This window comes from Idiotropiscis lumnitzeri, chromosome 19 (genome assembly GCF_059441095.1).
Source record: "Idiotropiscis lumnitzeri isolate Australia: NSW breed Sydney's pygmy pipehorse chromosome 19, RoL_Ilum_1.0, whole genome shotgun sequence".
Lineage (NCBI taxonomy): Eukaryota > Metazoa > Chordata > Actinopteri > Syngnathiformes > Syngnathidae > Idiotropiscis > Idiotropiscis lumnitzeri.
Genome location: NC_142409.1, coordinates 3956461 through 3983374, shown reverse-complemented (window position 1 = coordinate 3983374; position 26914 = coordinate 3956461). Strand labels below are relative to the sequence as shown.

The following is a 26914-nucleotide window of genomic DNA, read 5'->3' as shown; positions in this document are numbered from 1 at the left end:
TAATTGTGGGTACTGTAGTCCTACTTCATTTCCCGAGCTGAAGCGCAGAGATACTAAAACACGAAAAAGAATCACCCACCCATTATGCGGAACACGTTTGAGAAACACATGTAGTGTACCATTACTCTTAGTTGTTAAATACCAAAAAGAATAAAAATAAACACATTAAGGAAGCGTACAGGACGAAACTCGCAGGGACAGCACGGGAGGCGTCTGACACGCCTCTTTCAGTTGCGTGGCGACAACGCTAAGGTAGTAGGGGCAAAGTGCACAAACGAAACTAACAAGAAAGCTTACTTATTGAGCAGCATTCGGTTGCACACTATGTCGTAAATCAGGACACTAAAATTACATCTCAAATGTCCGAATGTTTAATGGCTATTTTTTTCAATTATTATTTGTAATCATTATTCATTTTTGTCAAGCGCGTCCAGTCTTTGAGCGCTTCGGTAACTACTTGGGTACTACTTAGCAAATGGGTTTGCAGAATGAGCAAGTTATGATTAATTTGGAAGAGACTGTTAAAGCTGACCCTTAGATGGTAAAATTGTCCTTACTAAGATGGCTGTCACGTGAGCATGTCACTCGTACACCAGCTACTGTGCTACATCCTTTATGTGGGCGCGGTTGCCACTTTATTAATCATGTCTAACTAAAACGTTCAAATGTTATCCGGATAAATCCGTAAAATCTGTCCATCAAAATAATTGATTTTAACAATCGTAGTGTTTTTAAACCTTTTATTTTAGGCTATTGATATTTTGCTGTGGGAAAAGGTCAACAAATGTCACGTGACGAGTGGTACCCTGCTGATCACGGTGAACGCGAGAATCCTCAACTAGCTTGACGTCCATTCAGGAAGCAGGTCTGATTAGCTTAGCCTAGATCGCCCAAAAAAAATCTACATCGTGCAACATGGCGTCGGTCAACCCGTTTAATCTGAGTGATTCTGAAGAGGAAAGTGAACGACGACCTAACGAGACAGTTGACACAGAACGTAGCCCGAGTGACGGGGCACCGGGGCCGCCGCCTGGCGTCCCATTCTCCCCGCCCGCGGACGCCGAGCCTCCGAATCTGCTGCTGCCCAGCAACCGAACGAGTCCGAACGGCGAAGGCATCTCGGTCTCTTCCATGGTCACCGCCGCTATGGCTGGCAGCACCGAGTCGCGAGTGTCGGTGGATGTAATCGCTGCTCAGCTATTACGAGACCAGTACATCCTCACGGCCCTGGAGTTTCACACCGAACTATTGGAGGCGGGCAGGGAGCTCCCGAGGTTGAGGGATTATTTCTCCAACCCGGGTAACTTCGAGCGACAGAGCGGCACTCCACCTGCCAAAGATCCGGGAACTGGACCCGGTGGACCTTTGAGTAAGTAGCCCGATGTAGCTGACGTTTACCTCTTGTGTTAAACGTCTTATAAAGCACAGCACAGCTAGCATTTAGCTTATAATGTCCGTCTCAGAACCAGTCGAGCGTGCGATATCCGCTTTCTCCACCTGCACCTGAAACCTGCAGACATTCTGAAGCACTCGCAGCTATTTAATAATGCTATGACAAATGATAAACCCTGACATGGCAGTGTTAATCACCCCTGTAATCCTCCTTGATCTCTATAAATAATCGAACATATTTTACTTAAAGACGTGCGAGGTCAGATGTCAAGACTAAAAATCAGTAACAACTGCAATACTTCAACAACAGTCTATTGCACTGTTTCCGAACTCGTATCTCAAGGCACGCCACCAAACATATGTCAAAAAAGTATAAACTGTATCCAGAACTGTACTCAGTGTGAAATCTAGTTCAGATGTTATTATCAGAATCAGAATCAGAAATCCCTTTATTGTCATTGTACTCAAGTGTGCAACAAGATTAGAGAGCTCCCCTTTCCAGTGCAATACAACAATAATTCAGTTAAATATATAAATAAGAGAATAGTTAGTGCAATGGAAAATAATACTGAATAGGATATATAAAAACACATCACCTTGCTGTTCTGCAAAGTAAGGGTGGTCGTGTGTGTGTGAGAGAGTTTAGAATGGAGATGGCTCTTGGAAAGAAACTGTTTCTCAGTCTATTGGTCCTTGATTTGATGCACCTGTAGCGCCTGCCAGAGGGCATCAGGTCGAACAGGTGTGAGTTTGGGTGGGTATTGTCTTTGACGATATTGAGAGCCCTGCTGAGGCACCGGGCCGTGTAGATGTCCGACAGTGAGGGGAGAGGGCAGCCAATAATCCTTTGCGCTGTTTTGACCGTCCTCTGCAGCCTCAATCTGTCCGCCTCAGTGCAGCCGCTGTACCAGGTGGAGACACAGTACGTCAGCAGGCTCTCGATGGACGAGTGGTAGAAGGCCAGCAGCAGCTTCCTGTCCAGGTTGAATTTCCTGAGGACTCTCAGGAAGTGCAGACGCTGGTGGACCTTCTTTACCATTGCTGTGGTGTTATGTGTCCAAGAAAGATCATCGGAGATCTGTACTCCCAGGAACTTGAACGTGTGGACCCTCTCCGTATTATGTTGTAGTCATGGCAACAGGATAGCTAAAGCCACATTTTAGTCTACCATATAGTGCAGGGGAGTCAAACTAATTTGTGTTGACTACATCATAGTTATGGTTTGACGGTTAACCCATATAAATGTACGTACGTCATAACATACACAAAACAAATTGATGGAAAGACAGTTTTAAAACCAGAAGCCAGTAGGTAATTGTTCAACAATTTTTCAATTTATTTTAAAAGCGGAGTATTGGTAACAATTAAATGGCGATAGCTCATCTCTCAATGTTGTTAAAAGTGAAGTAAATGTTCTATAAACAGTAATTTGATGCACATGTTTTGCTCTTCGCGGGCCACATAAAATGAGCTTGCGGGCCAGATCTGGCCCCCGGGGCCTTGAGTTGGACACCAGTGATCTAGTGGAATAGAATTGAATTGTTCTCCTTCACTGTATGTCGCTGTAATAGAGACAAAGATGCATTTGTAGTAAATAAATAAGTAAAATTGGATAATTTCCTCCCTTGTGAGGACAAGCGGTACAGATAATGGATGGATGGATAATTTCCTGGGCGGCACAATGGACGAATAGTTCACACGATAGCCTCACAGTGCAGAGATTGTGGGTTTGATTCCGGCTTTGGCCTTCCTGTTTGAATTTTGTTTGTCCACCCCGTGACTATGTGGGTTTTCTCTGATTACCCCACTTTCCTCGCACATTCCAAAAACATGCATGGCAGGTTGATTGGACACTCTAAATTGCCCCTGTGTATGAGTGTCTCGAGCGTGCATGGTTGTTGGTCTATGTGTGTCCTGCAATTGGCTGCCAACCAGTTCAGGATGTACCCCGCCGACTGTCCGAAGACAGTTTGGGATAGTCTCCAGCACCCCCGCGTCCCCAGTGAGGAGAAGAGGAACAGATAATGTTTGGATGGATGATATCCTCTATATGTGCCCTGTGATTGGCTGCTGACCAGTGCAAGGTGTCTTTTCTCGCCCATAGTCAGCTCATCTGGGATAGGCTCCAATGTATCTGCGACACTAATGACAATAAACGTGATAGAAAGTCAAATGGATAGTGTCCACTTAACTCATTCACGCCTTCCCAGGTAAAATGAATGTACTTTTTGGCGTGTATATACGTCAATGGCAGCGAATGAGTTTTAAGTGGATCAAATGACGATCAGATTTCATTGGAGTCAAGGATGAGTTTCAATAGAGCTGTTTTGACGTTTTTCAAACACAATTAGATTAAGCAGGAGCCCAGTTTTCATACTTGTTAAAAGCTTTGGGTAAATTATGTGCAAATGTGATTGTCCATTTATCTCAGTAGTTATTGAGGCATTTGTAAAGCTTTTGATAGCTTGCCAGGACTGCCGTAAATTGAGAACCCATTTACAATATTGTGTTTAATGTTTTTTGATATTGTCTTCAAAACGTTGTTGTGAAATGGTCATCAACGTTATCCAGAGTTGTTTTTCCAAGTTATGTGTTTTCGTGGTATCAAGGAGATCATGTGATTAGTCGAATGATCTCGGCCCTCGTGCTTATTTGACATGATTTTCTGTTACAATTGTGGCAACATGTAGAATGTGTTCACACGCTCTGAACACACTATAGTAAATCTGTTCAAGTAGAATTTTTCATTCGGACGAGAATGAAGCCTGAACAGCGTGTGTTGCGCTACTGATGCGCTTAAGTTAAACCAAAAAATGTTGGAGTTTGTAAATCTGAATTTGACGAATGAGGAAAATCATAGCATCAATATTTTTTTTTTGTGTTTTCGTGCAAAGAAGTACAAGTGCAATACATTACACATACTGGCCTAATGCTTCCAGTCCGATCCAGACGACCAGATCTGCGTTTTTTTTAACGACTACAAGATGGGACGTAGCTTTGCAACTATAGGAAGACGCTGGTCCCTGGGTGACAACAGTTGAGAATCACAATTTTTTTTTTTCACTCTCACTAACCCTCTCCATCCGTGTTTGTCTTTTGGATATAGATCGAGCAGGCAGCATCAGCACCTTGGACTCTCTGGATTTTGCCCGGTATTCAGATGATGGCAATCGGGAATCAGATGAGCGGGTGGCAGGTGAGATGAACCTGAGTTGTCACAACACAGAGCCAAGAGCCTCAACTTGAGTCAGGGAAATCAAACCCGATGTGATGGAAATAGCTGCGTCAGTGGCTGCAGATTTGATGCAAATTTATGAATCTAGTTTTACATGCCTTATTTTTATGCTACATAATTAGACACGGGTGTGGACTGGGAACTTGATAAAAAAATCATAAATAAATATATATATATATATATATATATATTTCAAATTTCCCCATTGTGGGACTAATAAAGGACATCTTTATCTTTATATATATATATATATATATATATATATATATATATATATATATATATATATATATATGATACATGCTCATATATAAATATGGCAGCTCATATTTTTGGCCTTCATTAAAGTGTGCACACCCTGTACTGACTTATCAGAGAAGTTGCTATGTCTCAGTTTAACCAGTAGATGTATGTGTAAATATATATATATTTTTTTCTTTTTTTTTTAAAGCAATTTAACAATTAACTATATATCCGGATTTTAGATAAAAGAAAGAAGCAGAGCAGCCCAATGACAATGCATCTTTATAGCATCATTCAAATCTCTACTAGAATTTCAAGATATCCACGAATGATACAACAAATTCTGGTTGAGCAAGATGAGCATGTATGCATTCATTCGACGAGCAGGTTTTTAGGTTTTTGGAATGTAGCCAAAGTTGCAGTTATTCAAAAGTGTTGACACAAAGCTCCCTCTATTGACCATCCACCATCTGCTCCGCTTACGCTCTGATTTAATTTCACTTTAACCACTTTAGGCATCGAACTGCTCACAGCGGTCTGAATTAATTGCATCCTGTGCTTGTTGCTACTAAATTGTGAAATCTATTCAGCCTACAATTGCGACGACGCTCAAACAAACACATCAAATGATATTCTATCTGAGCGGTGGTATAAGAGCTTCACACAACTCTCGTGCGGCTCAATCATGACAGAAAGTAACAGCTGAGTGTGAGTCGGAAGCACCAGCGACGGAGCTGTTAGATCGCAAGCTGCTTGACGAGCTGCGAATATTGTATGATGACTCAATCTGTTTTTGGTTCTCAAATAGAAAGCTGTAAGCATCAATATTATCGCAGCTGGCATGATACAGCCATGTAATTGTTTTCCATCTAACGCCCGTGTTTTAATGTCATCTGAATGGTTAGTTTGTGCAGAGAAGGTTGCAGAATAGTAGATGGAAAACTATATGACACAATTTGAGAGATTTTTATTTTTGAGGGTAAGTGGCTGCATTTCCTACATTCGTGTAAAAAAAAAAAGAAAGAAAGAAACATCCCGCCCACACTACTTCCACCTACGCCCTTGCAAATATGCCAGCCCACAGCTGTCTGACTCGGGCTTCTCTGGCTTTCTCCTGACGTTGATCAAACCCCAGTTGGCAATACTGGACAAGTCACTCCATCCAGACTAGTTATTTGTTTCATTTTTCTCCCCTCTTTCCACTGGATTGAGTTTTTATTTATTTGTTTTTTTATTATTATTTGGAATTTTGCATCCTGTGCTCTCATGATCTGCAAATCTGGGTCTTCATGATGGTCTTACTTAATTTTTAATGTCTCACACACTTTTAGCATAGTGATGACTCAACATCATATGATCTGACTACATTATTAGTTACACATTCGCAATTTTTATATGAGATCCAAGGCAGGAGTTGAAAGAAAAAAAATAATTAATTAAAGGTACAGCTCATTGATCTCATTTGGATTATGTGAATAAAAATCACTGCCAGCAGTTTGTGTAAGTATACCAAATGTTTTTGCGCCATTGCAGATGATCAGTGCACTACAATGCAACGCGTTTTATTTTTCCACTCCATTGCTTAACCTTTGCTGTGTGTTTTCTCTTTTTTTTTTTTTTTTATTGAAACAACCTCGCGTGTTATCGTCGACCTTTTTTGTTTATCAGTCATATTTTTTGTGCGAATTATTCTTAGTGTATATAGTTGTTCTTTTTGAGAAAGACATCAGAAAGTGCATATCCTCTCATTAGTTATTGAAGTTAAAAAAAATGTACCGTCACTTCAATTTTTTTTAAGTAGAGCACGAGTGTATACATATTTACATAATTTCATAAATTAAAAAAAAAAAAAAAAGGGATTTTTAAAAACATTTTTAAGTGACTCCAAACCTTTTGGACTATTTTATGGTGTGTTTTCATGAAAAACATGAAATTGTCTGAGTGACCTTTAACCTTTGGTGGCTAATGTAGTCTAATATAATGCTGTAATTGCCTGGGATGTCCTTTGTCAGACAGCTGCAACAAATTGAAATGTTTAATTAGTTTTAAGCACTCTTTTTTTCATTGGTTTAGCAAGCTAATAAAAAAAAAAAATAAACAGTTGGCTGGGTAGGGTACTATCCACTAGTTGACATAAATCTTCATTTGCTTTATTCCATGATCCTTGCTGCATGATTTCCCCAGATCCATGATTTGCATGCACCCTCTTGTCTTGTTTTATTTTTAGACTCTTAATATCTTTGCTGTGTTTTTCACTCCCAACTTTGTTTTGTTTGTTTGTTCCCTGTCTTTGTTCGGATGCACTTCCTGTGGATGCGTGCGCGTGTGTGCTGTCACTCTCTGTCCAGTGCTGGAGTTTGAGCTACGGAAAGCAAAGGAGACCATTCAGGCTCTGCGCGCCAACTTGACTCAGGCAGCAGGTGTGGCGCACTTTAAACTTCTCCACCCGAGCCCTTCTCTGTCACTTTCTCTCGTTTTCTTCTAAGGAGAATTCCGGAATATTGTTCAGCCTCCATCAGAACTCATCTCGAGTTTCTTTTTTTTTTCTTCTTCCCTTCGTTCACAGAGAACGAAGTGCCCTCTAAGGAGAGAAAGAACTTCAAATCAAGCCCTGAAATTCAGGTGGGGGAATCTTTGAGATTTGGAAAGGTTAAAATCGTCTACTACGTTAGCGGTGATAAAGACACTGCACATTTATCTTCTTTCCTCTCTGCCTCAGGAGCCGCTACGCCCACTTGAAAAAAGAGCCTTAAACTTCCTTGTGAATGAATATCTGTTGAAAAATGAATACAAGCTCTCATCGATCACCTTCTCGGATGAAAATGACGATCAGGTAAAACTTTCTTTCAATAAATAATTTGTTGTTGAAATGGAAAATACAATTAATATTCTCTAGCCTTAACTACATACGACTAATAAGTTTGGAGTTTTATTTCTTTATTTTCAATCAGCTGAAACAGACTGCTCAGTCCTCCTAATGAGCATATATCGCATTTGAAATTTTAGAAATGGATACATGTTTTCCACTGAAGAAGAACGGGCACAAACTAAAACAATGCCAGGTCTCATGCTGAGTCAAAAGCCATAGAATGAAAATGTGTTTGAAGATGAATTTAAAAATTGAAAAAAATTAACAACATTTAAAATTAAGGTCCCATTTAAAGCAATTGAGACTGTGCCAGGCAGCCCAAGTCCACAAGGGGGGGCGTACAAGGCTGGTTTACATAAAGCCCTGTAATTCGATTTGAGGTGCAAGCATTAATCGACAACTAATTGATTTTCATATTAATCAATAAGTATGTTTTGATAATAAATTAATCAATTGGATCCTTGTTCAACTTGAAACTGTCTAAATGCTCTGAATTTGAGCCAAGCAACAGTAATTGCAGAATAATTGTGGCTTTTCAAAATAAGACATTTGCAAACATCTGCTTTTACTTTGGAACACAATCATCAGCATTATGTTTTGTTCACATCACATGTGAACAGGTGACTAGAGATTTTCAATCTGACAAAAAAAAAGTGTCAGTGTAAAAATAAAAGAATAAATGAAAGAAAAATAAAATGATTCAAAACAGAACTACAAATATAAAAGCAACAAAACAATGAAAATAAAATTGAAGTTATCATAAGTTAATGAAATGAATAAGTTCAAAACTGTATTAAAAGGGTGGGTCTTGCTTGAGCCTTGTATTTTCTCTTCTAAGTTATTCTGTTTTTCATTTGTTTTTAGGATTTTGAGCTGTGGGATGACGTCGGCCTCAACATTCCAAAGCCTCCTGACCTGTTGCAGCTCTACAGAAACTGCGGTTCCGCGCTTCCGCCAGTGAGGGACACGGTTGACGTAGCAGTCGGAGCAGATTTTGCCGATCTCACTGGACACTGTGCAGCTCAAGAGCCCCCGAGGAAGCCTGACCTCTCACTACAGGTTGGTTTGTTTCTTCTTAGATGAGGTAACAAAAGACAAAAAAAGTACACCTTAATAAATAAGTTGCCTTGTACTTGAAATTACATTGAAAGCATTGTTTTTATTCCTTTCCTACAGCAACAGGTAGAGGTCGTACAAGAGTTAGAGTACCAAATCAGTCTACTCAACAATGAGAAGGAGAGTCTTGCTGAGCAGATGAAGAAACTTCAGAGGTTTGTCAGTCAGTGCATATTCATTGGATTATACCTTAACAGCAATTAAATGGCCTTTTTGCTTTAGATCATGCGTGGGTAAACTTCTTGATTGGCGGGCCACAATGGGTTCTAAAATTTGGCAGAGGGGCCGGACAAGGAGCAAATGGATGGAGTGTTTTGGTAACCTCACCTCATCGGAGGAAAAAAAATACATTTAATTTTAAATGAAAGTGAATAAAAGCATTACAACAATATATATGTCTTTGAAAAACCACAGTATTTAGAAAATAAAACATTCAGAAGGTGTATTCATTTAATTTTTTTCAAGTTCAACGGGCCGGATTAAACCGTTTAACGGGCTGCATGTGGCCCCCGGGCCGTAGTTTGCCCACGCCTGCTTTAGATGATCAAAACACGATTGTTTGCAGCCGCCAATCCAACTATTGAGGTTCCAAGCCCTTTCTGAATAGATATTCGTTTCAAGGAATTATATAAGGCTCAACTCATTCACTGCCAGCCTAGGCAAAATGAATGTACTTTTTGGCTTCTATATCCGTCAATGGCAGTGAATGAGTGGGCAGATATTAGATTCTGACAGTTTGATAATCATGTTTTGTTTTTTAGGACAATGAACATTAATCAACATGGCAAAAAGGTGATGAAGTTGGTCATGTTGAAGTTCGCAGTTTACAGAGGCTAAATCTTTCTCTCCCCTGCGGTGTGTGTGTGAAAATGCTCACCACGCCTGGTGTTCAAGAAGTTTAGTTGAAACTTGGTAAAGCCACAGATTTATTTGCATCATTGTTGTAATCTGCAATCTTGCAATTATAAAAACAATTAGGGTGTCATCAATTACTTAGCGCGCCTCGTGAAGAGTCTGTTACTGGCAAAACAACTTGAACATGGTTTGGATGATTACATGACAGTCCAATTTAAATATCGGATGAGTGCCATGTTCTATTTTTAAACCATCCAGTAAGAACGCAAATAAACCATGTTTGAAATATCAAAATAATCCTGCCACCAGTTTACTTCAATCCATTTAAAAATACTGTTTTCTGATTGTGTTAGAAATGGCATTCATCCAGTGTCCTTTTTTCCCACAGTGAAATTCAAACATTGAAGCAGACGGTCTCCTCCCCTCCTCCTGCCACTCTTGACCGTAGCTCCCAGAATACATCTAATCCCGCATCCTCTTGCACCGCCATCACTTCCTCAGCTGACCCACCCTCTGTGGTAAAGTCATTGTAAATTTCCCAAACTGAATTTAGGCCACTGAAGCTTTTTAGAGTGTCACCATGTTTTATTTTATAGTGCCCATAAGCACTTTGCTCCTAACCAGATTTATGCCCCGTCCTCAGCCCCGTGCAGAAAACGGACAGTACCTGGACATCCGGGGGGTTGTCGCCGAGCCTCAAAGTGAGCCTGCCTCAACGCAGAACACACCGCAGTCTCACAATAAGCTGAAAAGTCGGCAGCCTGTACATTTTGATCAGCCAAACAGGTGAGTAGTTGCTCTAAAAACACAATAAAATTTATGTTTTATATATATATATATATATATATATATATATATATATGATACATGCTCATATATAAATGTGGCAGCTCATATTTTCGGCCTTCATTAAAGTGTGCACACCCTGTACTGACTTTTCAGAGAAGTTGCTATGTCTCAGTTTAACCACTAGATGGCGAGAGATCTTTAGACTTTGTGTGATTTATGATGTTTTTTTTTTTTTTCTTCCTTACTTTTGCCTAACCCAGGAAGTTATCACCGGCGTTCCAGCAAGCCCTGCTATCCTTCTGCCGAATGTGCTCAGACAGCCGCCTGGGGGCAGAGGTTAATACACACACTCGGACATTTTGATGCGGATACGGCATTCCGACCAATGAGCTTCTCGAATTAAGTGCGACACTGCTCTCATCTTCAGGTGTCTCGCATAGCAGATAGCGAGGAGAGTGTGATGTTAATGCTGGGTCGCTGCCTTCCTCATATCGTCCCAAACGTCCTTCTAGCTAAAAGAGAGGTACAGCCTTGCCCTGCTGGTCGTTTTTTCATCACCCCTCTTTTTAATCATCATAACACCATGCTTGTTTTACTGAGTAATAGGTCGGCACACAGCAGTGATTAATCTTGGTGTTAAAGACAAAAAAGCTGCATTAAAAGAAACAAATGTCCCAGTTTTGTTGTCAAATTGATTATTTTTAACAAATGCCATAAACAAAGTGGGCACTTTGCTGAAGCCAATTATACGGGTGCATTTGAATTGAAAAAGTGAAACTCGGATATTTTGCAGTTTATGATTTGATTTTTTTTTTTAAAGTTTGAAGATTACATCTTACAGCGAATGAACATTGAAAATGCACACTCTCAAGTAATTGGAATTTTAAGAAAAAAAAATGAAAAGATTTGTTTTGGTGAATCTGTATAGGATTAAGTTCACTTCTTGAAATAAATGCCAATATACTAAAATGCACCTGTAGAATAGTTTTATCTTTTTTTTTTGTTAGCGGTGTCTACAAAGCAATTCAAATGTGAGGCTTACACAGCACTGCTTCAGCTCAGTTTGGCGTTACATAATTACTATAATCAATAATTGTGCTTTTTTATTGATACCCAAATAAAATGTGCGCGCTATTGAAAAAAAATCTACGTATACCCTTGCTGATGTGTGTCCATCTATTGAATGTTTATCATGCAGGTGACTTTATTCACCGGCTCTCATTCTGCCTCAACTGTGTTGTCCGCCACTCATGTTTGCGCTCCGTTTGCCTTCACCGGCTTTATTTTTCTTCTTCTCTTTTCGTCTCACTCATTCTCTCACTCTGGTGCATGCCTCTCGTCTAGAGAATGGTTGCACATCTTTGCCAGGTGAGTCCTTCACACGCTCATCTGCATGGTTCCTCACGTAATCCCAAACATGCTGTAAACGCATGCCGGTTGGCTTCCAAAAAAGTCTGGCAAGTCGCGGTGTAAATGGGGTTAGCACACAATTTGGAATAACTTGACTTCAAATTATGCAGAGCAAATGAACTTTACTTCATGTGAGAGAAAGCGCGACTAACTGTTCCACGTGGATGCCAAGAAGTTCCACTTGAGTGGAAATTAGTGGCGGTGTGTTTGAAGTGCATCCTTAAATCCAAATTTTGCTTGCAACAAAAATAAAAAAACTGACCGAGTAACAGTTTGCAACTTGAAAAATTCCCATGTTGAGACACTTGTAAGTCAAGGTACTACAGTCCTACTAATGTTTTGGTTATATTATTCCCAAAGAATCTGGCTTGAACGTACGTTCCATTCTTAGGTGAGAAAAATAGAGCACTATGAGCTGCAATAAAAATTGAAGATTTAATTTTAAAAAAATGGAGAGGAAAAAAATTCAACACTCCTTGGTGTTGATTGTGCATTTGATGCATTGTCCACCTCTACTTGCCAGCAGTATTCATTGTCATCTGTCATTATTTTGCATTTTTTAGAAAATTAATGGATTTACAAGCCTTGAACACCCAAGATGATGTTTTCGCTTTTGTTCCTCTGTTATAAACTCAATATATCCCTCAAGTATCTCGTTTGCGTCCACTTTAATCATGAAACTGCAACTACCGGACTGATACTCCTGAGTGGATTCCATTCAGCATTTTCACGCGAATAATTAAGAAAAATGTTTACGCTGCAATTTTTAATTTCTCTAAAACTTGTGCTATTAACCGTTCAATATTTTACGAACGTTACTTGCTTCTGCAGCGCTACTGAAAGGTGCAAGTAAATGTCTGTAATATAATAGTTTTTACGGGCAAGTTGTGTTCATAACATTGCTGCAAACGTTAATTGTGCACCCAGTGTTGAAACCTGATAGGGGGTAAGTCTCGTTGGAGTTGTTCGCACTTGGCCTGCTTTGCATATATTGCCATGGCGGTGTTGTTTTAAGTCAACCACCAACAGTTAGCGAGAATTTAATCTCTTTGCGAAATCAAGAATAACAAGCCGAAGTGCAAGAATAGCAAAAACACGCGCATCAGAACACTGTGGGGTCTGTTTTGAGACTTGTGGACTTTGTACTAAGTCCGTTAGAGCCATTAGCCATGAAATGCACCTACACACACACACACACACACACGCACCCCCACACACACCGGTTGCAGCTTGAATCTCCGACCGCGACAAGCGAGGAGACACACCTTCATTTGTCAGCTTGTGACACTTGAGAACAAAAAGAGTGTTTCAAACGGAGCAATGATGTTTTGAAATACTGCCTGCCACCTGGCTGCACTTATCGGTCATGGTAAATCATTAAACAAAATGTTTTTCCCCCTATTTGAATGTTTTCAAACATGCCACTATTGTCCCAATAAAATGCTATGTTTTGGTTTAACCACCTAAAGTAGTTTTCACACCAGATACACTTGATAGTAACGAGTGATAGACCGATATGCTTTTTTCTCAGGGTCGAAACTGATAACGATTATTAGTAGTCATGGAGGCCGATCGCCGATATGTTAAGCCGATATTCTTTCGTTTGTCTCAAAATTTTGAAAAATAAAAACTCCTATCAGCTTCTGCAGGCAGGGCCACCAGCACAGCACAGAAAGAGAGAAGTAAGCTGCAGCGAGCAAACGTAAACCAGCTTTTAATTTATCATCCGCGAAATAAATAAAAAAAAAAAGCCAAATATCGGCCGATAATCGGTCTATCACTAATAATAACCTTTCATGAATTAGTTGTTGAGCATATTTGAAAAGGCCAGCACATTAATACGATTGAATTTTGATGCTCATTTCTATTTGTTGCTGTTGTTGTTGTGTGTGCGTCACTTGAACCAAACACTTAAAATAAAACAAATTTTGTGCTCTTTCTTTCACTGGGTTGGGCCGGTATGACTCATCTTAGCCTATCTTTACCCCATAGTCTCTCCATTAATCCAGAAGGGTGTTGGGGTTTTGGACACTGTTCCAGCACTGGGGCAGGAAAACTATCGTATGCGCTTGGAAAAAAAACCCCAACACATTTATAACTCAGTATGCACTCTCTAATTTAAGTGTGTGCGCCTGTGCGTTTGTGTGGCAGGAATGTCGTGCTGACCACAGTTTGGCCATGGAAGCCTTGCGTTGAATACAGATTTTTGCTCTGCCTGGAAGGTCCATGAACTCTATTTGAACTCTTAGCAAGGGCAGTTTTTTTTTTTCAGCGTTACTGTAGGTGTCTTCTTAAAGACAAAACAAATGAGTCAGTCAAACACCAGAAAGATATTTAAGGTTGATGTTTTCCCAGTTTCTTCGTCCTGCTGTGTTTATTTTTCCCTAATGCCCTTTTTCTTCCCTTTTATTTAATGGCTTATTGACAAAATCATTGACAAGCGTACTTTTCTTCTCCATTTTATGCTTCAGGAGCTGATCCCTCTCATCCTGTGTACCGCCTGCCTTCACCCAGAGTCCAAAGAGAGGGACCAACTTCTCCACATCCTTTTCAACTTAATCAAGAGACCAGATGATGAACAGAGGTGTGCACTCTTTGATGCATGTGGAGATCCAGTAGTTGCACTCGTGGGTCATACTCTCTGAACAACATGTTTCTTTTTGTTTGTTCAAGACAAATGATCTTGACGGGATGCGTTGCCTTTGCGAGACATGTGGGTCCCACGCGTGTTGAGGCGGAGCTTCTTCCGCAATGCTGGGAACAGGTAGGCCATGTAATAGCGATAGAGCTTTTTTCAGGGCCAATATCGATTATTAGAAGTCATGGAGGCCGATAACCGATATTTGAAACCAATATTCATTTGTTGAAAAAGGTTGTAAAACTGTGTCAAAATTTTGAAAAGTAAAAATTCCAAAACTTGACTTAGTTTAAATGTTTTTAAGCACATGTGTAAAAAAAACTTTTGCGGTTTAAAACATGTTAAAGCTTTTTTTAGATCTAGTTTTAAAAGTCTAACAAAAAGTGCACTGAGCTCCCAGGCTCAGCTGCATGTCTTATAGTTCAATGAATACAAACATCTCTTTAAAGTTTACGGCAAATAGTTTTCTTTTAGTTGTGAGGTGTAGTAGACTGACATTTATCGCAATTTAGGCAAAGTCTCTTGCCTTACCTTCCTCTGCTAGCGGTAGTAGTAGTGCAGTGCAGCACTCCAGTAGTGCACGTGACTCAAGGTGAAAACGCAAACTTGCAGCTTACTGCTGATTGGCTGCTAACCACTGCACAAGGAACCATTCAGATGGTGCTGTGGGCGGGCCAATCTGCTTCTGCAGGCAGGGCCACCAGCACAGCAGAGAGAGAGAAGTATGCTGCAGCGAGACTAAATAAACCGGCTTTTTTAATTTATCGGTCTTGAAAGTTAAAAAAAAAAGGCAGATGCCGATATTCTGCAAAATGACAAATAATCGGTCTATCACTACCATCTAAGCCTTCCCCGATTTCTCCATCTTGCTATTGAAATGCATCTACTCAGGTTGTGCTTTTTATTTATTATTTTACGAGTTCCATTATGATAGTCGATATTTTATTTTAGCCATATCTATAGTACTTCCATACTTTATGATGAAGTTAATAACGTGGCAACTACTGCCACCTAGCGTTTTGGAGGCTGAGAATCGCCCGAAGCAAACTTGCAGTTTTCACCGGGTCAGCACGTTGACGATCGTCAACTTTGTTTCCATTCTGCCCTCCTTTTGCAGATTAACCACAAATATCCAGAGAGAAGACTTCTTGTGGCCGAGTCTTGTGGCGCCTTAGCACCGTACTTTCCTGTAAGTTGTCATTTGCATCGATTGAATGGCAGTTGATTGAACACTTTGAACAAGAACAGCTATGTACATTAAAATGTCTGCTTTTGATTCTGTCCCTCCAGAAGGAAATTCGAAGTTCGCTCGTGTTGTCCATGTTGCAGCAGATGCTCGCCGAGGACAAGGCTGACATGGTCCGGGAGGCTGTGGTCAAGAGTCTTGGGATAATCATGGGTTACATAGACGATGCTGACAAATACTCCCAGGTATTCATTGGATTTTTCGCTCCTCAATAATCTCTCTAGACACCAACTTCTGCTTATTGCAGATTTCCTCTTGTCTAGACTTTCTAAAAGGTTTTGATTCACTAATGTTGAACCAGAGGCCTTCTCCTTTTTAAACAAGCTCGTTGTGAGCCAATGATATTCTTCCACACCAAATTTATCCTACAATGCCTTTTGCTGTGGACCATAGTCCTGCTGACCTGATAAAGGGCCTTCCTGGAATTGTTCCCACAAAGTTAGGAGCATAGCTTTGTCCAAAATGTCTCAGTAAGAAGGAAAATGAAGTGAAATCTAAGAAGTCTAGCACCACTCTCGGCTGATCAGTTAATTGATTCAAAGGTTTTCCCCATGATATGTCTTCAACATGAATCCACCAATTGCTTGTTTTTTTTCAGGGTGTCGAGCTGATGTTGCTGTCGCTTGGCGACCCTTCAGAGAGGGTCGTCAGTGCCGTCCACCAGGTCTTCATCCCCGCATTCGCTGCCTGGACAACAGAATTGGGAACCCTTTACACTTCACTCATCCCTTCTCTCTTGGCTCGTATAGAGAAGCTCTTCGTGGTGTGTGGTAACATTCTGATTTTTTTTTTTTTTTTTAATTGACACACTCCTTTACTCCTGCTCTGATAGTTCATTCTCCCTTTTTTTGTAGCACGGGGAACATGGCCTGGATGAGCACAAACTGCACGTTTTCCTTTCAGCACTGCAGAGTTTGATCCCGCCCCTTTTCGCCGTGGTGCTGCAGAATGCACCCTTCACTAGCCGGGCCAAACTCCACGGAGACATACCTGCCATCGAGGGTACGGTGACGCAAGTTGGTTTCTTGTTTCCGCTGTGTGTTTACCGAGTCTTTGTCCTTGCAGTGACTCGCTTCCCGAGGCCGGCGTCTCCCCTTCAGGATGTGGCCACCATCATCGGCAGCCGGGAGATGCTGAGTGCCCTGCTGCTTCTATACGACTACCAACTGGAGCATGAAGGGACCACCGGATGGGAAAGCCTTCTTTGGGTGGTCAACCAGCTGTGAGATACACACACACAAATACTGTAAATGTGTGCAAACATTAAATAATTTTTTTTCTGCTATCTCTGAAGGCTTCCTCAACTCATAGAGATTGTGGGTCGCATTAACGTGACCTCGTCCACCTGCGTTCATGAGTTTTCTCGCTTCTTTTGGAGGTTCTGTCGAACGTTCGGCAAAATATTTACTAACACGAAGGTGAATCAGATCTTTATTGAAATACTCGGCTGCGTCTTATTTGAACTACTTCCCCTTTTGTGTTCCCTTGATGTATTTCTAATTAGTTATTACTTGTTTTTTTTGTTTTTAACAACGACATTTTGCAGGTTAAACCTCAATTCCAGGAGATTCTTCGTTTGTCTGAAGAGAATGTTGGTGAGTGCGGAACATTTGAGCAATGCAATTGCTGCCACATTAAAAGCAAGGCTATCTTTATCGTTCCTCTTTAAGGAGAAAGATGAGACAACTTGGAACGTATTTTTAAATAGTTATTGACCTAGATTTTTGTGATTTTGCCCTGAATAGATGCTTCATCTGGGAATGGTATTCTTACAAAAGCCACCGTCCCAATCTATGCCACAGGAGTGCTGACTTGTTATAACCAGGTAATTACCAAGACGTGACAATGAAATATATTGAAAATCAAATGTAGTGACACCATCTGCACTTCTTTTCATTTTTTCTCCTCTTAATATTTGATATAAATCAAGAATAAGGGTTTTTTTGTATCTCTAAAGGAAGAGGATCGCAAGTTGTTGGTGGGTTTCCTTGAGGATGTTATGACAACTCTGTCTTTGTCGCACGCACCTCTCGACAGCCTTAAAGCTTCCTTTGTAGAGCTCGGGTGAGACACGCACACACATACACGACAAATTGCACATGAATTAAAATGTTTGATGCCTCTTTTTTTTTTTTCAGTGCTAATCCAGTGTACCATGAGTTACTTCTCACTGTTCTTTGGTATGGAGTAGTACACACCTCCGCATTGGTCCGATGTACTTCAGCGCGGATGTTTGAGGTAACGAAAAAAAGTTCAGTTCATCATTTGTGATTAGCAATTAACAACAAATTGTGTGTTGCTGATACTTAGGTAAAGGTTTGTGTCCAATTAAATCGCTAACAATGTTCTTGAATGATTTTAATGGCTATGTTTAGTAATCCATTCAAATGTAACCCATATGTTAGCTTTGCTTGCTTTTGCTGCTGTTTATTATGCATTTTATGTTTAGCTCCAATTGTAAATCTTGTAAATGTAAAACTGATCGCCGAGAGTGAGCGCCTGGATCCCTCTCTATTTAGCACCTCCAAATTCTGATCAGGCGTTTTACTGGTCTCAAACCTCACCACATAAATATCTGGATGTGTCACTAAAATGCAAAAGTCAGCAAAATTGTTTTGGAAAGTATAATCTAATTGGCCGCATGTTCTTCATACTTTGAGGACTTCAGGTCATTCGGGTAATTTAATACTGGAGCTGTTTTGAAAAGTAGCTGCCTGTTACTCGTTTTTCCCCCTCAATGCAGTTAAATTGTATTTTCGCCAGGCTTCAGGCTGTAAAGTGCTGACTGAAGCAATTCAACAAAACCGTAACGAATCACGTCTACCTGTCCAATGAGATGTGTGCACAAATTCAAGTCGTGTGTTTGCTGTAGTCGTAAAAGTGGAACCAGGCCTCGCTTAACGTGACCTTGTGGAAGGAGGAGTGCTCAGCTGAATTTTTTTCCCCTCTTTTTTTTTTTTTTTTTTGGTTTATTGTGAAGTACTTCCCCGTTCTCCACGCACACGCCTCACTGTCACCATCCCATTTTGTGTAGCTGTCCACCATTATCCACATAACTACGAGTTGTATTGTAGATTATTTTCCCGCTATTTTTGAACGGAAATTGTAAATTTGAAAGAGCGTAGCTTGCTTTCTATTTGTTGCTCCTTGTTTTTTATATTTTCCCTCTTCCTTTGCATTATTTCACTATATTATTTATTATTTTCTCTCTATCTATCGGCGGTGTCGCTCACACTCGCCCAATGCACCGCCCTCCTCTGTGACATCACGTCTGGCTCTGTCCAACCCGATCAGCTCTTGGTGAAGGGGGTGAATGAGACGCTGGTCGCTCAGAGAGTGGTGCCGGCTCTCATCACACTGTCCTCCGACCCTGAAATGTAAGTGGATCAACATACAACAGTAACAGTTAACTGCGCCGCGTCTCCCCCCCCCCCCTTCTCTTTTGCCGCCCATCGCACTGCAGCAGTCGGCCTATCTGGAGCGACAACATGAATCTTTGATATCTTATAACGACGCTATTGGCCGTCTTAACTTGGATTCGTTTGCAACGTTTGTATGACGTTGCATCTGAATAGGATCAGGCTGAGCAATGTGTTTCATCGTCTTGTCCGTTCACATGAGTCGTCTTGCTTGAATGTTTGCATGCTGCCTAAATTGCGCTATCCCAGCATGCATCGTCTCTCCTCTCACCCCAATCCATCGAGGCTGAGGCCCTCCTCCTGACCAAACCCACAGAAAACGGCTAATTTTCACCCTCAACTCTCTCCATTTTTTTTAATCCTCTTCTATATTTATCCCTGCTACTTCTGTTATCACCTCCTTTGCCCCCCTCCCTCTTCTTTCTCCCTCCCCCCTCCTCCTGTCTCATCTCTGCGGTGGGTTTGCAGTTGATTCTCCGAGGCATGAGTGAAGCATTAGTAGATCGCCGGGCGGCTCCGGCCCTTATAACGCTATGCAATGGGCCTGAATTGTGAGTCAATCGACGACAGAACACCTTCCCGTGAACTCTTCTTGTAGGCTGCATTCTAACAGTGTCAAAAAGCTCGCCGATCACCGTCGGCAGCTGTGAATGTTAAGCTAACATGTCACCGTCCTGTCCAACGAGAATAATTAAGGGGAAGGCTTTCAATACTGAGCTTGGCAAGACTGAAATACTAATTGGCTATAGGATGAATTGATTTAGTCAGGTCCACATTTTTTTAAGAAATAAGATGAGCAAGTGAGAGGTAACACTGTTGGAATGCAGCCTGTTTTATCACATGGTTCTCTCTACCGGTGCACACTCTTAAAACATTTTCATTTCTCTTTAATGGATGAATCAATATGATGAGAGATCATTGGGTAATTCTAAGTTCATCTTTTGCAATTTGAATTATATACATTATGACACTGTACTCGACATATGAGTTTAAAATGAATAATGAAATGAAATGCCTTCCTGCTTACTTCGGTTTTAAATTGCATGTTTACATGAAGTGATTCATGAGAGTCTATCAGAGCTCTGCCAAAACAAAATTAAGTTAAATTACAGAAAACTATTTTAATATGATATCAGATATGTCTTAAAATATTTTTTTTTTAACATTACAGTTCAATGATTGTTGTTTGTGAAACATATACTAAAGGGTATCATAACAAGATAATGCGTATATACCAGGGGTGTCAAACAAATTTTAGCTCTGGGGCCACATGCAGGAAAAATGATTACCAAGTGGGTCGGACCAGTAAAATTATGATCTATAACGAAAAGCTATCGCATCCATATGTAACTATGCGGATTAGCGCCATTTGTATGCTGTCATGGTCAACTGTATATATATTGCAACCTACAAAAGAAATCTCTAATGAATATATATTTGAACTGTTTTCATAAAATACACATTTTGTATACAACACAGGATAATATGAACTAACAGTCAATAAATTACGAAATACAATGAAGCTCAAATATCCAGTTCCGAGGAAAATGTTTAAATCAAAATATGTGGTTGACTCAATTAATTTTCTCGCATTTTCAAATTTTCTCACGGGCCACATTAAACCCGTTTGTGGGCCTGTTCCGGCCCGCGGGCCATATGTTTAACACCACTTGATATAGCCAATATATTGATGAATGGATGGTCCTGATAAGGCCTTACGATTATTTTACCATGATCTGATTACATGTAGCAAATATTTGTCTTTTATAATATTCATAATTTAACCTTACTTTCCTTGTTTCCCGTAGGTTCATAAGTAAGCAAGGATTGAAAACAGCTATAAATATCTTTTTTGTTTGTTTGATGATGCCATACCTGCCTGCTAAAGTTACTTTACTGCCCTACACGTTTCACTTCATTTTATGATGAATCACATAAACATTTAACTTTTAAACCAGATCAGCAAAATGCTAAAAACCTGTAAAATTGAACATGCAGCCATCAGCAGAACTTGTCTAAATGTTTAGTTTAGGCAGCTGGCATCAGCACTTTCTTTCTGGCCTGCTTTTATTATTCCAGTATTTTTATTATTTCAAAGTCTCTGCTCGTGGAGTGGTGTTTTTAGGCCATTTGTGTGTTGATTGCAATTGTACACGGCTCCGTTTTTTTAAATAGTCACGATACCTTTTTTTTTTTTTGTTGCTCTCCTGCTGTGTTTAGCTCTGTGAGGATATCCACAATTCCTGCCTTTGGTACCATAATGGAGACTGTGACGCAGAAAGAGGTAAGGAGTCCAAAATATCTCCGGAATTGTGCAACCAAGTGTAATGTACTTTAACAAATGTCAACGTTTTAGCTGCTGGAACGTGTTAAGATGCAGCTGGCGTCCTTCCTGGAGGACCCTCAGTATCAAGATCAGCACTCTTTGCACATGGAGATCATCCGGACGTTCGGACGTGTCGGACCCAACGCCGAGCCTCGCTTCAGAGACGAGTGTATGCGAAATGATGAGGATGAAAGAAAATCCCATGTTTGCAAAGGTTTGTTATTTACCTGCCGTTTGTGCTCCTTGGTCCAGTCGTACTGCCACACCTGCACAAACTGGCGCAGGCCAACAACAGCCAAGCGGTGGAGAGCAAGAGGATCGACATCGCCACCCAGCTGTTCGAGGCCTACAGCGCCCTCTCCTGCTGCTGTATCCTTTTTGCTTTTTTTTCTCCCCGGGGTCACTTCACGTTTAGCTGCGCTGGTCTGATAGTGCTCTTGATCCTCACGGTACGCATCAAGAGTGGCCCGCGGCTTGTGGTCCGGTTATGTGTGTGTCTTGGCACTGGCGTTCTGTCGTTTGGCAGGAAGCAAAAGAAAGAGAAAATAAGTTTGCACCCCGAATCCCCCCCACCCCTCCCTAGTTTGGGGACGAGACGTAATTACAAGGTTGGTTAAGCAAAGGAGAGCATGAAGGAGGCTGCAAGAACAAGAGCGTGAGAGAAAAGCAAGTGGACCTCGGCTTCAGTGCTCGCTTGCGTTTACCCAGAATAGCGCTTCCATTTCCCCCCCTCACCTCCCTCTCTTCTCTTCTCTTCTCCTGCGAGGTCTCTTTGCTTCGCACGCTCTTCTGTCTGCCGTGTCTCCCCTGGGAGCCCCACCCCCTCGGCAGCAGCGCCACCGGTCGGAGGTTCATTCCTGTGGGTCATCGTCAGGCTGTTATTTCACAGCGCAGGCCTAAAATGTATGATGCTAACCTCAAGAAGTTTGACCTCCCACGACACTGCTCTCTCATCTTATCAGCACCGCAGCCTCTGAAATTGAACGTTCAAGTCACTGCAAACGTAAAGAAGATCTGTCTGCGTCCCGCAGGGTGCCGCTGGCACGGACGGATATAATTTGACATTTTGATGAGGTGTGAACCTGACGACCACTCCGGCGTGTAACGCACCTTTTCGCCTCAATAACCGCTATTGAAAATGGATGACTGGATCACTCGTTAATGTTTGCCAATGACGTGTCGCCCTTATTTTTTTATTTCTAAATGCTATTGGAGAACTGGAAGAAGTTGAGAAGGAATTCTTGGTGTTCTAAAATGTTGCATATTGAAAATTGGTGGTGTAATGGATGAGTGGTCCCTTAGGGGACGTGGAAGAGAAAAAAAAATAATTTGCGTTCCCTCGCAAAGATTGCGTTCCCTTGCAAAGTTTGCGTTCCCTTGGTTTTTTTTCGAGTGAATGTTTATTTATTTATTTTTTTAATGCGCGTTTATGTACTTCCGGGTCAGGTTGACTACCCTTGCCTCGAATGCGCTGCTGTTCAAGAGACAACAGTACGTTGGAGGCGGCACTAATCATGGAGGAGGGCTTGGAACTGTCTTTCACTTATTTGAAAACTGTGCTTAATATCCAGAACTGATTTTATTTCTTTGTATTTCAAGACAATTTCAAAGTAAAATTCAATTAAACTCGCCCACGGGTGAACACACTCCATCTTTGCTGCGTTTGTTTCCACGGAAGATGACCCGTTTGCGAGTTTGCGAGGGAATGCAATCTTTGCGAGGGAATGCAAAGATTTTGCGAGGGAACGCAAAGTTTTTTTTTTTCTCTTCCGTGTCCCCTAAGGGGCTCCGTAGTTAACACTTGTTCCTCACAGTTTTTGCATGTTGACCAGTGATCCTCTCTGGCTCCCGAGCCAATGTCCGGACTGATTGGCTATTGCTTCCACAATAATCTTGTATCAGAGTTTCAAAATCAATAGAGGGGAATTTTGACTTCAGCCACCTTTGCTATTTCCTATCAGATATTAAAAATCAATAGGCATCTTGCTAGGTTATTAACTCAATCGCTGCCATTGACGGGTATAGAAGCCAAAAAGTACACTCATTTTACCTGGGCTGGTTTAAAGTTACTGTAATCCTTTTAGAACTGCTGCTGGTTAAGAGCAAAATAAAAAACCATACTGAATTCACTGACCTCAGCTACCACATCATACCACGTGTATGACGCAGTCCTTAACCGTGCATTCACAGTCATATCTGAGGAGGTGATGATCAACCACTTCCTGCCGGGCCTCAGGTGTCTCCGGGCCGACATGGAGCAGCTCTCCCCAGAGCACGAGGTCAGCAGAACGCTCACCCGCACATTTATCATCCCGTACAGTGTAGTTCTGACGCTCGACCCATATTGCTTAATAACTCCTACTGCTTTTTTTTATTTGCGTCTACAAATCTCGTACAAGTCCCTTTTCATGTGAGCGTTTTTCCCTAGGTGACTAACAATCATCCGCCTCTTGAGTCTTTGGAATTTGTTTCCAGACTGTCGCCCTATTAAGGAACCTGCTAACATACAAATACCTTCTTAACGTCATCATCGTGTTGATGTGTCATTTTTTTCCCCCCTCCCTCCATAGGTGATTCTGAGCTCGATGGTGAAAGAGTGTGAGATCAAGGTGGAAAACAGAGGAATGGGAGATGCACAAGGGTGAGAGGAACGACTGTCTTGTGGTGTGGTTTTAATTTTATCATGCAAATTCCACTTTTAAGTGTACAATGACTGTACCGGTAAAACAACCACAAAGCTCATTTGGCTCACTCAGTTACCTCCATGTTTATTATTACTATATTAAATGTAATTACAACTTTACTAACGCTTTACGACTTTCATAAAAAAATTGTGTCGTATCGCCGTCGTAGTAAGAAATCTCGGTCGTAAAATGACGGCCCCTTCATCTCTTTTGTGCCTTGTCCAAATCTGTTTTCCATTTGCTTTGTTGAATGTCATGTCAATGTCAAATGCTCGTGTTTGAGTGCATGCAAAATTCCTTTTAATTGCACGTGAAAGTAATTCTTCACCCTGGAAAAAAAAAGAAGGAAAACATTACTCAAATTAAAGTTAAACTCAAGTTTAACATTCAAATTGGTCCGAATTTGAGATCTTCTGAGTGAGAATTAGCTCTGTGTATTAGCGAGCAAGACTACAAATTGATGTTCCCGCTACATTTCCTGTCTGTCAAGTGTCTTCCATGCATGAGATGTTTGACATAATTTTAATCTTATTTTGTTCTGTTTTAGTCATTAACGTTTATACAATAACTAGTTATGGCAGGAAAACACTCGATAAGTCATATCAGACAACCTTGCAACCATTCTTTGTGGTTTAGTGTGTTATTAGGTATTTTTTTGGTAATTAGCTTGTAACGACAGATTCCAAAGGGGAAGTAATTGAGCCGTTTGACTGTAAAACATCTGGTAGGGGCTGTACTAGCCATAGAGCGTACTTTGCTACTAGCAACGCATGCAAAGACATTTAGACTGGAGTATTGGCATGTTTATTGTAGGTCAAATCAAATATGGTACAATCCAAGTCTCATTGTTTTTGTTTGTTTTTTTGTTTGTTTTTTTGTAGCTCTATGTCCATCGCATCCAGTTTGGTGGGCGAGGATGCCAAGACCAAGTTCCTGAGCAAGATGGGTCAGCTGACCACGTCGGGCGCCATGCTGGCCAACGTTTTTCAGAGGAAGAAGTGAACAGCGTTCAGCGACGTTTCTTAATCACAACATTTGATGACCGTCGCCCGTCTGCGACCAATCAAATGGGACGTGCGTTTTTGACAGATGAACGGATAGTCAACTTGGCGTTTTTTGTTTTTTTTTCCTCAGTCAGTGTTTGTTTAACATCTTAATTGACGAAAAGAAGAGCCGCTGAGGACAAAAAGGACGTCTTTCCTGGACATTTCAGGACCTGAAGGCATGGCCGGAACACCATGAACATTTTCTTCATCCAAATGGAGCTACCTGCAGGAGGTCGTCACCTCTGTTTTTTAACAAGTGTCATTTTGGAGCAAACAATGGACAGCCGATGATTATTAGGCAATGTCCGGGCAAAATGACAGGCTTCAATCCTTAAAGTGACTACAAATGTTTGTGTGTGTGCGTGCATTTGTGTGAATGTGGTTCCGAAACATCGCCTACTTGAAGTTCAAAATAATCATCTTGCCTTTGTTTCCTCAAAAGTCTGTCTCTGCTGTCCGTTTGATAGCTTCTATTTTATAACTTATTTATATCTTATTGAAGGAGAAGACAATTTAGTTCCAAATTCCAAAGAATTTTGCACTGCATTATTTTGTTCTTAAATATCTTTAAGTTCTTATGCACATTAAAAATTATCACTACAGTTGTATTTAATGCTTTTTTTTTTTTTTGCATTGGGTCCATTGCGTCTTGTCTTTCTGAGTGAAGTGTCTATTTCATTCAGTTTTTGGTTGAGGTAAGCTCAGAGGAAAAACGTCAATAACTATCATACATTGAACTGAGTGGTTGATACTTGTGTATATTTGGAATCTGTGTCATGGTGTAATTAAAGATCATTTGTGTATTTACATGTGCACTTGTCAGTTATGCATGGAAGCGCAAAGGGGGGGAAAAAAAGCGCTTCATGGCTCAAAGTACCGACAGGTGCTCAAGGCAATAAAAGAAAAGTCATTGGACAGACGAACACACGACTGTGGTAGCCCCGCCCCTCATCGTCAACACTTTGATGTGCTGTGATGTCTATTTGCAACAAACCAAAGTCCACTATATGGGGCATTCCCAACAGTTTGCTTCAAACCTTCACTTCAAACCTGGTATTGTATTTAAAAACAACTGTATCGCCAAATGTAACCTTAAAGTCACAGCAGTGATACCATTTTAATGGTCCTCCAGTTTCTAATGTGATTTCAATCTTTTACATAGCAATCTCAAATCAACTTTTGTGATTTCTAATATTTGCGGTGAAGCCCATACATCTGTTTTGAAAAGAAATAGTGATTTAAAATCTGTTGGGCTTTAAGTAACAATATGGAGGAATATAATCCTAAAAGTAATATCTTGATTAATTTAGTCACCTCGAGTCATCAACCTTTGCGAATTATTATATACATGGACCAGCTTCAGCACCCATCTTCAACTTGTTTGTTCACAATTTCAAATCACCAACATATTTGCAGTTGATAAAAATGGTGGACTATTATTACTGCTAGAGGCTCTGTCTCTTTATAACCTTGTCAAATTTGGATGATTCAAAAAAATTATAAGTATAAAAAATGTGACTTTTTTTTTTTGTTTGGGAAAAATCAAGCCACGGCGTGACAATGAGGCGCTCTAAGGTCACCACACCAGTGTGAATCCCCAGTCCATACGCAGGTGTGTCAACGTCAGACTTAATTATAAAAATAAT

At 40.8% G+C, this 26914-nt stretch overlaps 1 protein-coding gene across 4 annotated transcripts; it reads left to right on the top strand.

Annotated features, from left to right (window-relative positions):
- Nucleotides 1-520: 520 nt before the first annotated feature.
- On the top strand, nucleotides 521-26075 carry relch (RAB11 binding and LisH domain, coiled-coil and HEAT repeat containing). Of its 4 annotated transcripts, XM_088282550.1 has the most exons (31): nucleotides 522-1369; nucleotides 4499-4588; nucleotides 7219-7290; nucleotides 7437-7492; nucleotides 7590-7703; nucleotides 8604-8798; nucleotides 8916-9010; nucleotides 10099-10228; nucleotides 10354-10496; nucleotides 10760-10835; nucleotides 10927-11022; nucleotides 11844-11867; nucleotides 14381-14493; nucleotides 14583-14673; nucleotides 15665-15736; nucleotides 15838-15978; nucleotides 16392-16556; nucleotides 16648-16795; nucleotides 16859-17015; nucleotides 17088-17211; nucleotides 17340-17388; nucleotides 17539-17618; nucleotides 17751-17857; nucleotides 17932-18031; nucleotides 19088-19170; nucleotides 21433-21496; nucleotides 21569-21707; nucleotides 21791-21907; nucleotides 23729-23817; nucleotides 24109-24179; nucleotides 25104-26075. In XM_088282550.1, the coding sequence occupies exons 1-31, from the start codon at nucleotides 916-918 to the stop codon at nucleotides 25222-25224; spliced, it is 3576 nt and encodes a 1191-aa protein (XP_088138676.1). In that variant the 5' UTR covers nucleotides 522-915; the 3' UTR covers nucleotides 25225-26075. The 4 variants fall into 4 exon arrangements, with proteins under 4 accessions (XP_088138679.1, XP_088138676.1, XP_088138680.1 ...); XM_088282553.1 differs by lacking the exon at nucleotides 7219-7290 and having other exon boundaries at nucleotides 521-1369; XM_088282551.1 differs by lacking the exon at nucleotides 11844-11867 and having other exon boundaries at nucleotides 523-1369.
- The last annotated feature ends 839 nt before the right edge of the window (nucleotides 26076-26914 follow it).